The following is a 14223-nucleotide window of genomic DNA, read 5'->3' on the forward strand; positions in this document are numbered from 1 at the left end:
CAGATGTACCTGCTTACTCAGTTACCTACCACTATCTATATATCCACTACAAGCTCAGTGAAATGTGCAATCTTAACTTTCTGAACTGCCAGTTTCAGCACCCAAAATGTAAATTTTTCTCTGCACTCTACCAACACCATCTCTGGAATAAATCAGTTTACCAAGGTATTACAGAGGACAGAGAGATACAATGACAAGCACCTGGCTGCACATAAAGCCTTCTAATCCACTAGGAGTATCATCATCTCAGCATAATTCCATTCCCCAGCCTTATTTAAGCAATAAAACATGACAAGGGGGTGTGACTCATGCTGGGATAATGCCATATTGAACCACATGTGCTGTGTGAGTCCTAGGAGCAGCATCAAAATGCACATGTGACATATATGCTTGCTTTGCCATGCCATACGACCTTTATAAAATCAGACACCATTAAATCAGAGAGATCCAAGACTTTGCATCTGACAAACTGTCTATATAAAATATATATCTTACTGTGTGCCCCTTGTTTTGTTTTTTAACCTTCTCTCCCTTTTTATATCCTCCGTTTTCCCTTCAATATTTTGATGCCTCTGTTCTTCAGCCTTTCAGTGACCTTTTAACATTTTTCAGTTCATTTTATTCTCTAAAAGTCTCTCTCTTGAAGAGGCTTTTCCTCTTCTGATTTGACCTTTCCCCTTCACATCTATTATTGCCTTTGCTGTTTCTTCTCTTCTCTGTTCCAGTCTCTCCACCACTATTTATCCATTTCTCACCACTTTCTTTGATTCCCTATCCTCCCCAAATGCAGATGAGATGATAACCTGGGTAACAGCCAGGCCTTTGGCTGTACAGCATATGCTCATCTAGAAGTGCTGTAGCTGAGAAACTATTGGTGGCATGTCCTATGGTTGACTTACCCACAGAGGCAATGGGAACACTCTCAGGTGTTGAAAATACTAATGCCTGCTTCTTGTCTCTTGGTTAGTAATCTGTAAGTAGTACTGGTTTTGCTTTACTGACTTTCACACAGAGTATCTCAGGTATTTTACAAGATCCATTGTCCTTTTCTTAAATATGCATCATAAAGGGCTACTACTTTTTGCTTCTATCTTTTCAAATTGTGTAGCTGAAATTGATATTTGGCTAGAACGCTTTTGTGGCTGCACTGCACAGAAAGTTCATGTATCTATCTATATGAAAAGGCTTCCTTCAACTTTTTAAAAAAATTGTTACCACACCCACATCCACACTCCCTGTATATAAATGTCCTTGCAGTATTCAGAGGAATCACTTAATCTGGCAGATTTGTCTTGTAAATATTTTGCTGCTGTTCAGAACACTGCTACTGTAGTTTGCAGGGAAGGGGGAGGGCACATAGTTATTAAAGATACTGACAAATATGGTATTTTCCTGCAATATCCTGGACAAGCCTTGTTGAATAAAGTTTAAGTATCTTAGGAGTTCATTGTATTAAAAATGCAAGTGGTTATGTATTTGTTGAATTGTGTGTGTAATGTCTCTAGGGGTGAGGCATGACTAATGAAGAGCCTGGGAAATATTACGAGCCTCACAATCTATTTGAAACAATGTGCCAGAAAAGAATGAACTGTTATAGTTAAGTGGCTTTCTTAGGAAATCTCTAGGTGGAGGTGTATGCAAATGTTAGCCCTCCAGTTATGTAAGAACTCAGCCTTTGAAGCCTCGCCCTGAGGAGGGGGGACCTTTGTCTGCTGATCACCTGTTACATGAGGACAAGAGCAGAGGCCCAGGTGGTATAAAGAAGTGATACAGATTCATGAGAGTGCTGAGCCAAGGTGGGTATAAACTTGTAAGCACAGAAAAAAAACCCTGGTGGAGTTTGAGGGACTGACTCCTACTAGATTCTTGGTTGGAGTTGGGGTGATCTCTGGTAAGCTTATCAGCATGCATGTAGCTTCCTGTATTGTTTTCAATATGTTTTCTCTGTTATGCTCTTATCTTAAGAATAAATGTGCTTGCTTAGAAAGGGCTGTGTGACATCTTACATCTTTAGGCAATTATGCTGTTTATTACCATTGAGGGGAAAGCAAAGTCGGCCTATTTAGGCAGTCTAACTTGCTGGGGAACTCACAGCATAGGCAGGGAGCTGTGCAGCCTGAAAAAGCCCTGGTCAGGAGGGAGAGAGACATGGGTCTCCACTCAAGAGAGGTAACAGTTTGAAAGCCTAGAGTATTGTCATTGCTGGACCACAGAAGGGGAATACAGGGGCAGTTGCCCTGAACTGTGACAGAACCCTCCTGTAGTCTCACAGCATAATTGCACATTCATGGATTAACTCATTGTATACTATGCAGTATACATGTAAAAGGCAGATTTTTGACTTTCAAACCCAGCATTCTGGATGCTTTCATTTCTTCTTCATTATTTGCATTACAGAAACACCTAGTGGCTCCACCTGACACCAGGGCCCCACTGTGCTAGGCACTGTACAAACACATTATAAGAGACAGTTCCTGCCCCCAGAGATCTTAGCCATAAGGGTGGGATTGTCAAAAATGCCTAATGGAGCTAGGAGCACCAGTCCTGTTGATTTTTAACTCGTGCTTCTAAATCTCTTACAAACTTTTGACAATTTCACCCTAAATAGAAAAGGCAGCCGAAGAGTGGGGGAAAGGCAGGATTATTATCCCCATTTTACTGACAGGAACTAGAGCAGAGCGAGAATGAACGATTCACCCAAGTCAGACATCATGTTATGGGAACTGCACCCACATTTCCTGAGTCCTAGCACAGTCTCTTAACCAAAAACCAGCCTTCCAATCATCTTCATTGTCTCTGTGTTGAAAGAAACCCTCAGGCTTCCCACTTACATTTTCACTGTTGACGTCTGCCTCACTGGGACAGCCAAAGAGCTCCCGCCTCAGCAGGTTCCCATCGTACTCTAGGAATGTCAGGTAGAGGTTGCGGAAAAACTCCACATGCTTGTTTTTCACTCGCAGCTTCTTTGGCGAGTTCCAGTGAATCACCTGATATGGAAAACAAAAAGGGAACAATCCTGTTTTCAGAATGCAGCCTTGCTCTAGCCATCACCTTTATACATCTTTAATATCCTTCCTTCTTCGCAAATATATCCTTCCTTCTTTCTGCCCTTTCATTGGGAAGGTTTTGTGGTATATTCCATAAGTAATGGCATGCACGGGATAGATTCTATGCTTTTCTATATCTTCCATACAATGTATTGCATATATATGTGAGTGTATCATTACACTTTGTGATGCAACACCACATGCATGTTGGCAGGGCTGGAGTCATGGACCAGTTATGTTACAGATGCTGGTGAGGGGAGAAGTGTGATGGAGAAAAAGCTGAGGCTACAAAACTTGGTCTGGGATTTCCCAGTGACTGTCTCAGCCGACAACAATTATTCACTGTCTAGTGTCAGACAACTTCACTTGTTAGGAATTAAAGAGAAAGATCCTCAAATTAATTTCTGTTTCTCTTTACCCACCCCTCTGTCCCTCCAAACAGACTGAACCTGATCCAAAAAGATGCATTAGCTGACAGTGATTCATGTTGGGTAACCATATTTCCCAAAGGGAAAATGGAACAACCCCAGCTGCTTACCTGAGCACCCCCCACTCCCACGTGAGGCTGTTGCCAGTGACTGGAACCTTGCTGGAGACCTGCATACTGGAATGCTGCCTCCTTGCCCCCTCCCCACCTGTGTGGGCTGGCATCTCTGCTCGTCTGCCCACACGTTTCTCCACACCATACCCCACTTTTTTGACAAAAGTGGGCAGTTGTCCCATTGCTCTTGCCAACTGATCAAATCGGCAAAAGAAAATGGGACAAATGTCCACTTTTGCAAAGAAAAAAAAAGTTGGGATGGCCAGGAAAGGGCTTAAAAAAGGGACTGTCCTGTCCAAAATGGTCAGCTATAGTCCTTAGCTTCATGTGAACTTGGCTGAACTTTGTTGTGTTGCATGGCAACACTGTTTAGCTCCAAATGCCAGCAGATATTTAGCCATTACTAGAGGGGGATGATTCCGTTACTGGCCCAGATTTAACGGTGCCCCAGACATAAAGGGTCTGATTCTCACCGCTCTGGCAGCGTAATTGAGAATAAAGCCCAAAGAAAACAGCAAGAGCGGAGCCAGAAGTGGCTTGCAGGAATGATTTCGTTTTATGGAGGTTATATATTAGCCATAAACATGAAAGCTTCATATTCAATTTTTTTCTGTGACTTCCAAAGGGATTAACCCTCCTCCCCTTTTTGGGAGTACTTCCAGATGGGGAATTCTGGAGGTCCTGTGTACCCATTAAAGTAATGACATGAAGGCGTGGTGTCCCTCACAGTCAGCTGCAACAGACTTCAGTGGGTGCCAACTCCTAATCTACTGCTGCATCTCTACACTGTAAACTTTGTTCTAACAACCCTCTTTTCTGATATGGAAACCTTTATTGCTTCCCTGGCCACTGATATGGAACCAATCAAAGTTTCAGAGGACCAAATATGCTGTGATGTAAATTCAAGCTGTGAAAAATAAGATCACCTTCAGAAATAAGCAAATCACTTTTTCCAATTAAAGAAACATTTCAAATAAAAATAATGAAGTATCTACATACTGTATGATCCGGGGAGACCACTTGGAGCAAAGATATTGCTCTAAGAATTATTCTTAGGCAGCGCTGCTTTTTGTTGGTGTGGTTTTATCTTTTTCTGTATTCTCAGTGTCTAACTTAACTCTGAAATAACATCCTCTATGGTATGCAATGAGAAGTAAACATGATATAGAAACAAATGGGAACTTTAAGCAGCATTGCTGGGATCTAAAACAGATTGAAAGCCATACAAGATTTACTCCAACAAAAGAGGATCTTGAAGACTCCCCGCTTTAAAAAGGCTTTACTGGTTTCATCTCATTGTGTTTAACTGCAGCAGAGGGCACTGCAAAAACCAAGTCTGAATCCTACCTCAGAGGAAGCTGACAAATATAACAAAAACAAGGGACTGAAGCAAACCTAAGGGGCTGCTAAACAGTTTTAAAGGGTTCTAGCAGTTTTGTCAAACAGGCACGGAATGTGAATTGTTCATCTGTTGATAATCTGGACTGCTTTAGGATGAGATCAAAGAACAGAGAGACTGGAAAAGTGCAAGAAAAATGCCTACCAATGAAATCTTTTCTGTGCTACTCCCACACTCAGGATGATATCCTTCCTGCATTCCCCCAGGGTATTGTGTTTCGTGCCTGAGCACCTCAAATCCTCATCTTGGGGATCTGAACCATGCAAACAGTTAATGAGAATAAACAAAATTTCTGTGTATAGGACTGGCTCCCTTCCCCACAGGGCTTTCCAATCATCACACACTATGTCACATTGCAGTAGAATACTAGTGTCATGATGCTTCTATTCTACTACGTGGGTGATGATGTCAAATCTAGACAACTGCAGATGCCAGCTCTGAGTCTCCTTGCTGCTGCAATTGAAAAGTTATTGTGTCTCCAAAAGCTGGTAAGTGTCAAGGACCTAGTGGTCATGATTTGATCAGATTTGAAATGTATGTCAAGATTCTGTATGTGTACAGATGTCAAGGCTGCCTGGAGTGAGCTGAAGAAAGATGAATGGAATGGATTACTGTCCAGAAAACTTAAATTTTTATCAAGTAGGATAAGCATATCTCAGCTGGTCAGAGGACGGAAAGAAACAATGTAACCAAGTAAAGGACACTAGAAAAAGCACAAAACAGATCTACTAAAGGGGAGGGGTTAATTTAAAAAGCAGTGTAATTAATGAAACTCCCCGTAATACCTGAAAATACAAAAGGATAGCAAGCTTCACAAGGCACTGAGCATCTTAACCACCAGCATCAATTCCTAATATACACAGAAGACAATATGTTTTTTCTAAGAGCCACGCCCACAAATTCACCACAGGCTCAGACTAAAGCTGGATTATTTCCATTTTGTGCACCATGACCAACAGCAGAGATTCTACAGGCCAAAGATACCATGTAACCTTACATGGGTTGGAACACGCATCACTGAGGGCATAATATGAAGAAAATAATAGGAAGATATAGCTGAAACCATAATGGGGCTATGAGAACCTTTGTTACTGGGGATGATGCATCATATGGTAACAACTCAGTTTGACTGTTAAGAATTTAAGGATGATTTGGTGGATAGGGCAGTTAGAAATTAAAAATAAATCTTTATGTGCAAGTTGAGCAAATCTGAACCGGAAATTAGAAAGAGACAATGGCCTGGTCTACACTACGCGTTTAAACCGATTTAACTCTGCACCTATCCACACAACGAGGCCCTTTATATCGATATAAAGGGCTCTTAAAACCGGTTTCTGTACTCTTCCCCAGCGAGAGGAGTAGTGCTGAAATCGGTATTGCCATGTCGGATTAGGGTTAGTGTGGCCGCAAATCGATGGTATTGGCCTCCGGACGGTATCCCACAGTGCACCACTGTGATTGCTCTGGAAAGCAATCTGAAGTCGGATGCACTGGCCGGGTAGACAGGAAAAGCCCCGCGAGCTTTTGAATTGCATTTCCTGTTTGCCCAGCATGGAGCTCTGATCAGCATGGGTGGCGATGCAGTCCCAAATCCAAAAAGAGCTCCAGCATGGACCGTATGGGAGATACTGGATGTGATTGGTGTATGGGGAGACAAATCTGTTCTATCACAGCTCCATTACAGAAGACGAAATGCCAAAGCATTTGAAAAAAATCTCCAGGCTATGATAGAGAGTCCACAGCACAGTGCTGTGTGACAAGCATAACAGAAAGCCAAAGAATCAAATGGACGCTCATGGAGGGAGGGAGGGGGTACTGAGGACTCCAGCTATCCCACAGTCCCCCCAGTCTCCGAAAAGTATGTGCATTCTTGGCTGAGCTCCCAGTGCCTGTAGGGTCAAACATATTGTCCGGGGTGGTTCAGGGTATAGCTCGTCAATTTACTCCCCCTCCCCCTCCATGAAAGAAAAGGGAAAAAAATCGTTTCTTGACGTTTTTCAATGTCACCGTATGTCTACTGCATGCTGCTGGTAGATGCGGTGCTGTGGCACTGAACAGCAGCATCCTCTCCCCTTCCCTCCCCAGTGGCAGATGGTACAGTGCAGAAGGACTGGTAGCCGTCCTTGTCATCACCCCATGAGTGCTCCTGGCTGGCCTCAGGTGAGGTCGGCTGGGGGCGCCTGGGTAAAAATAGGAATGACTCCTGGTTATTCCTGGCAGATGATACAGAACGGCTAGTAACCGTCTTCATCATAGCAACTGAGGGCTGAGCTCCATCAGCACCTCCTTTCATGTCTAAAGAAAAGATTCTGTACTGCCTGGACTATTATAGCAGTGGGAGGCTGCGCTCCTCTCCCCCCCACCCTTTAATGTCCTGCCTGGACTATCATAGCAGCTGGAGGCTGCCTCTCCCTCATTTTATCTCACTAAAAAGTCAGTGTTTCTTATTCCTGCATCCTTTATTACTTCATCACACAAATGGGGGGACCCTGCAATGGTAGCCCAGGAGGGTTGGGGGAGGAGGGAAGTAACGGGTGGGGTTGTTGCAGGGGCACCCCCTTGAATGGCATGCGGCTCATCATTTCTGTGGGATCTGACACGGAGCGGCTGTGCTCTCTGGCACACTGGTTCTCTTGTACACTTGCCCCATATTCTAGGCAGGACTGACTCTATTTTTAGATACAACATAAAGGATGGAATGACCCAGGAGGTCATTCCCATTTTCGTCTTTGCACCCCCGGCCGACCTCAGCCCAGGTCAGCCAGGAGCACCCATGACAGCAGCAGATGGTACAGAACGACTGATAACCGTCATCTCATCGCCAATTTATAATGGTACAGCAGATGGTACAGAACGACTGGTAACTGTCTCTGCTACCTTGCAAAGGCAAATGAAAGCTGCTCTGTAGCGCTGCAGTACCACCTCTGTCAGCGGCATCCAGTACACATACGGTGACAGTGACAAAAGGCAAAACAGGCTCCATGGTTGCCATGCTATGGCGTCTGCCAGGGCAATGTAGGGAAAAAGGGAGCGAAATGATTGTCTGCCGTTGCTTTTCACGGAGGAAGGAACGAGTGATGACATTTACCCAGAATCACCTGCGACACTGTTTTTGCACCATCATGCATTGGGATCTCAATCCAGAATTGCAATGGGCGGAGGAGACTGCGGGAACTATGGGATAGCTATGGGATAGCTACCCACAGTACAATGCTCCAGAAATCAACGCTAACCTCAGTACATGGACGCACACCACCAAATTATTGTGCTTTGTGTGGCAGCATGCACTCGACTTTATACAATCTGTTTTACAAAACCGGTTTATGTAAAATCGGAATAATCCTGTAGTGTAGACGTACCCAATGAATGTAGAACCCCAAAATGTCATTTTTGCCATGCCCCTTTTCCAGGACTTAACCACACTTTACTATTGTGTTCGTTTTCTTTTTTTTTTCTTTCGTTCTTTTAATTTCCTAGCACTTTAAAAGAAACTGTGAAAAGAGAGAGCTTCAATTTCGAGGACTTTGAAGCACTGGTGGTGTGGAAAAAAACCCTGCAGCTAGAGCATGTAAATTCTACTGCCTGGAAGTGCTTGGTTAGACACCACATAAACACGGGTATCCTTGACCAAGACCTCCTCAGAACTAAGGAAACTATACCTTTTAATCTTTATTTAGCAATTTACTTACTAAAAGATCAGATCTTAGAATTCCACACCTATTTAACACCTGATTAATCACCATTAAGCAACTTGGCACTATCTAAATTTCTACTAATACCAACCCACTTAATCAGCAGCCTTTACCACTCACTGAAATTAGGCTCAATCAGTTCCCTGGAATACATCCAAATATATTGTGCCCAAGTTTGAAGCAGAGTACATTGTAATGATAGTTTACCTTTCTATCACATTTTTCGTCCCAAAGCACTTGGCCTGTTATACACTTGGCACACCATGAAAATGCATTTAACTTTGAGATGGAAGACAGCAGAAAATGTTATACAGCAATGGAGGAAGGATATGTAGCATAATGACGCAAGCACAAACTTCTACTCTTCAAACCCTGGCTCTAACATCCACACAGACATCAGAGCTACAGTTTTTAAGGTCTGGCCTGAAAATTCACACAGTTAACTGCATGGAACTCAGTTAAAGACAAAGTTCTGAGCAACCTTTCCCAGGTTTCATGTTTCTCCAAGCTGCATCACTTGCTCCAGGGAGACTCAGTATTTCAAACCTGATGTTCAGAGCACACAGCCATACCCTCCAGCAGAACACTGTCTCTCTGGGTATCTTCTTAAGGTTCGTCTAAATGGTGGAATAATGTGTTCTACTGGGATGTGACTCCTAAAGCACACTTACAAATTAATGAGAGGTGGTAGGTGATAAGTAAGGGTGTGTTTTTTTTCTTTATCGAAGCAGGTTCTCCTGTGGTATTTGAGTGGCCCTTTCCATGATGTGATCTACTTCTCTGGTGGAGTGTCCTTGTTTAGTGAAGACAGATTTAAGCAGATTTAAGGTGTATGTATTGCAAACTTTCTCTTCAGAGCAAATTCTGTGGTATCTGAGTGCCTGATGGTAGATAACAGATTTCTTGGTGTGTCTGGGGTCGGTGCTGGATCTGTGGAGGCAAGAGTGGTCATCAGTGAGTTTCTTCAATACAGTCATTTGTAGCGTTCTAATGTTGAATTTAGTTGTAGTGTCTAGGAAGTTGATGCTGAGGTTGGAGTGTTTTACAGAGAGTTTGATGGATGGGCAGGAATTGTTAAAATTGTGGTGGAAATCTCTGAGACAGTTTAGGTCTTCTATCCAGGGGATGAAAATGTAATCGATGTATCTCAGGTATATTGTTGATTTTGTGGTGCATTTTTCAGAAATTCTTCCTTGAGATGGCTCATGAAGAGGCTGGTGTATGGGGAGCCAACTTAGTACCCATGGTTGTTCCCACATTTTTGGCAAAGTGTTTGTTGTTAACTGTGAAGTTGTTGTGGTTGAGGATGAAATGGATGAGTTTGGTGCTGCGTTTTGGTGCTGTGTTTAGTGCTGAGTATTGTCCATTCTCTTGTAGGTATTTGAGGCAGGAACCAATGCTGTCATGGTGAGGAATGTCGGTGTATAGGGATGTGACATCCATGGTGGCAAGGATGGGATTCTGGGGGAGGTTGTTAATGTTGTGGAGTTCGCAGAGGAAATTTCTAGTGTCTAAGGTGCCACAGGACTCTTTGCTGCTTTTAGGAGGAAGCTGGCACTTTGTGTGGCGAATCATGTAAGGATGTGCAATAGGGCCCTCAGTGGCCGGGCAGTCTAGTGGCTAGATAGTTAGTTCGGGGGGGCTGTAGGAGGACCTGACTGCTCCTTCTCCCTCAGATCCTGGCTTTGGGACCTTGTGTTGCTCAACCCCTAAACAGAGAAGATGGATCTTTCTCCCAGCCGTGAGGGGAGTTCAGGGCTTGTTTTCCTGGCCTGCTCCCTATGCAAGTCCTTTTAGTTTGTGGGGTAGCCCCGCTACTCCAGCTGCCCCGCATTTAGGGATTCTCTGTAGGTTCCCCTTGGCCAGAGAAGACTTACTTGCCTCCAGTGGCTGCGTTGGCAGGTAGGTTGCAGGTCTGTGTCTTCAGGCAGGTATACAGAGAGCTCCTGCCTCTTCACTGGTCAGCCCCTGACTGAGCCAGGCTCCCTTCTTTTCTCCCCACTCCAGACCTGACATTGGCTGCAGGTATAACGGGGTGGAACTAGCTGAACACACAGGCTGCAGTCTTGCTCGCTGCTCCTTCACAGGATGGTTTCTATGAGTTCTGATATTCCTTCAGTAAGGATGATGAGGCCAGATTTGATAGATCTGCCTGGGTTCCCTTGTTTGTGTATCTTGGGGTGCATGTAGAAGGTTCCTGGGGTGGATTGATGGGTAATGAGATTGTAGAATTTCTCTTGGAGTTGTTTGGGGAAAGATTTGATTGTATCCATGGACTTAACAGGGACACTGCTTTCATGGATCATTACAACAATCTGTAACATACACCTGCCTGCTGACAGTTAATGGTCCACTTCAAACCCCTTTTGCATAACAGTCTAACCCTTATTGCCCACTCCATCTCAACTGACCTGCTGCATATGACTCCTTATGCTTAACTATCTGTCACAACTTGTATTTAGCTCAGACAATCTGATTTCTTTCCCCAGACCTGAAGAACTCTGTGTAGTTTGAAAACTCTGGACACCCCACCAACACAAGCCAGTCCAATAAAATAAATTTTCATATCTACCTTGCCTCTCTCATATCCTAGGACCAACATGACTGCAACAAGACTGCAAATAATAATTTAGCAAATTCCCTGAGTCTTTTTACCATGACTGAATTACCAGAATCCTTGTGTGTAAACAGAAGTTGAATAATTGACAATTAGCCTTCTTCTCATGCTTCACTCATTCATTAAGGTCACAATTCATTGTTGGAGACATTACAATTGTTTACTTTCTTTCATAGGATCTCTGTTGCCAATTGGTTTTTGCTACCCAGTTTTGGACTGAACTTTCTGGTCAAAAAGGGGACCTAGCAGTGTCTGGTTAGATGTGCTGACTGGACACCAAAGTCTAGTTACCACAGGATGACGGGAGGCGTTGGTCGTTAAGCCGCACCAGCTCCTGCTCAGCTGGGGCTCCTTCCTACCTAGAGACAGGCTCCTTGTCAGACTGCTGCAGCTTCCATCCTAGCCCTGGAGCAGAGAGAGTCCAGCTGGGGTGGGAGGGAAGTGGAGAAGATCCAGCGAGTGACACAGGGATGGGGGAAGAAGAGTGAGCGACAGGGGCAGGGCCCTGGGGGGGTGGGGCCTCAGAGAAAGAGGCAGAGCCTTGGAGGAAGAGGCTGGCAGGGGCAGGGCCTTGGGGATCCAGTTATCAGTAATTAGAAATGTGGCAAACCTATCTTTGTCAGACCACAGTAACAGAAATGTCTTCACAGACAAGAACACACCTTTTGCCAAAAGGGAAAAGCAAACATAGGTTCCCATTCAGCAAGAAACTCTGCATGCAGGCTGAGCCCCATTGATTTCAGGGATCAGGACCATTGAGCATATATGTACCTCCAGCATATATAACTGTAAGCTATTATCTATACAGCGTGAGTATCAGTGCTTCTGCACCTCTTGCCTGATGTACTGTGCCCCTTTACGACTTCTGTAAGAATGGCTCACACTGAACATTCTGAGACGGATCCTCAGCTGGTCTAAATAGGGATAGCTAATTTCGACAAAAACAACGAGGAGTCCGGTGGCACCTTAAAGACAAACAGATTTATTTGGGCATAAGCTTTTGTGGATAAAAAAAGGCACTTCTTCAGATGCATGGAGTCTCCATGCATCTGAAGAAGTAGTTTTTTTACCCACAAAAGCTTATGCCCAAATAAATCTGTTAGTCTTTAAGGTGCCACCGGACTCCTCGTTGTTTTTGTGGATACAGACTAATACGGCTACCCCTCTGATACTAATTGCAACAGCCACCAAAAATCTGGGCCTCTCCAATTTAAAACAATGACAATTGCTAAAGAAGATATAAATGCAACTTAGGGAGAAAATGCACAGAGAAAAATAATGATTAGAATCCTATGCAGCGTTGACAGGATATATGCAAGAGCTTCCTACACCTTCATAAACCATGCTGACCACATTGTGCTTCCATTATTCAGGGCTGTGAACAGAGCAGTAGAGAAGTATATACATACTTGAATAGCAGCTAACTATGAAGCCTCCCTAAGTTTATTTGACATAATGTTGTATGTAATGATGACAAATCCTCAAATCCTATGGACTTTGAGACCAGATGGAATTAAAGTGGTGTATTTTCAGCTTGACGGGAAAAAATGCAGTTTCATTTGACTTGACTAACACTAAGGCCTAGACCAGCTTTAGTCTGGAATTTAAATCTCTTCTAGTATTTCCTTTTTCACCACAACATCCTTCTTTATCCTCCACCACCAACTTTACAATTCATCGTTCTCTCTCCCCTGGAGGCCTCTACTACTTTATTCTTTACTCCAGTCTTATTCACCATGAAATACAGGATGTGCCAAATATATTGTGTTGTACCATTTATATCAAATGTCATGGAAACTGACTAATTTACAGATTTAAAAAATATGTTTTCAAACTCGTGTTAAATATGTCTGCTGCACAATTCGCGTAAAGACCACGTACTGACACAGCTCGCATTTTGTTGGAAACTAGAATCTCGCTAAATGCCATAATGCTAATCAACAAATTAAAAAATGCTCAGAAAAATAAAATAAAAATCCCAATCCTGTGGTCTCACTTTATGGACCAGTTCCTCAGCTTGTGCACATTGGCACAGTTTCACTGAAGTCAATGGAGCTATGCCTATCTACACATGCTGAAGCACTGACCCGATAACTCAACAAAGATTTATGCCCCTTGATTTAGTAAGATACTTAAGCTCATGCCTGATTTTAGGCATGTAAGCATGGGCGTAGTTCGGGGGCAGGTGCAGGGAGGGTATTGCACCCTTCCTTCAAAAAACAGAGGCAAGGTGTGTGTGTGGGTGTCACATGGGGTCACATGCCACTCCCCCCCATCCCCCCCGGGCATTTCTGCAAATGTTAAGCTGCCCTGCAGGGCTTGCTTTGCTTGGCCTACCTGGGAGTGGGGCTCTGACCTTCCCACGCTCGCCTCCTTCCCCGCATCCTCCTTGGCATGTTTCAGTTCAAGGGGAGCAGAGGAGGTGGTGGGACAAAGCAGCTGTTCTCTTGCACTTGGGTCGCTGCCTTGACAGCTGGATGCTGCCTCCTTGGTCCTAGTGCCTGCCTGTTTCCTGTACAACGGTGAGTGCCCGTGGTGGGGCCTGGCAAGGTGGTGCTAGGGGAAGGAGAGTAGGTGGAAGAGAAAGGGATTGGATGGAGGGAAACAAGAGCCTGGCACGTGGAATCCCCTCGGTAGCAGCAACAGCAGCCCCTGCAGGGAGGCTGTCCCAGCAGCACCAGAGCAGTGACATCGTTGCAGCAGCCTGTGCTAGAGTGTCCGCCAGCAGCAGCTGGGGCTCCTCTGTTAAGCCAGCCGTCCCCTCCCCCCTGCACCAGCAGCCTAGATACCCCTTAAGGCGGGGGGAGAGAGCCAGTGAGCCAAGGTGACTGGATTCAGCGTTCACATGCACATGCGTGCGCGTGCACGTGTGAGTGCTTTGCCCTCCTCCCCAAATACAGCAGTCAAACAACACCTATGCTTGTAAG

At 44.4% G+C, this 14223-nt stretch overlaps 1 protein-coding gene across 1 annotated transcript in view; it reads right to left on the minus strand.

The window, feature by feature from the left end:
• LARGE1 (LARGE xylosyl- and glucuronyltransferase 1) overlaps positions 1 to 14223 on the minus strand; it is a 394379-nt gene that overhangs the window by 38044 nt on the left and 342112 nt on the right. The window contains exon 10 of the mRNA XM_030545186.1: positions 2832 to 2987. Coding sequence (XP_030401046.1) covers positions 2832 to 2987 — 156 coding nt within the window. The remainder of the gene's footprint in view (positions 1 to 2831; positions 2988 to 14223) is intronic.

Source organism: Gopherus evgoodei, chromosome 1, assembly GCF_007399415.2.
Source record: "Gopherus evgoodei ecotype Sinaloan lineage chromosome 1, rGopEvg1_v1.p, whole genome shotgun sequence".
Classification (NCBI taxonomy): Eukaryota; Metazoa; Chordata; order Testudines; family Testudinidae; genus Gopherus; species Gopherus evgoodei.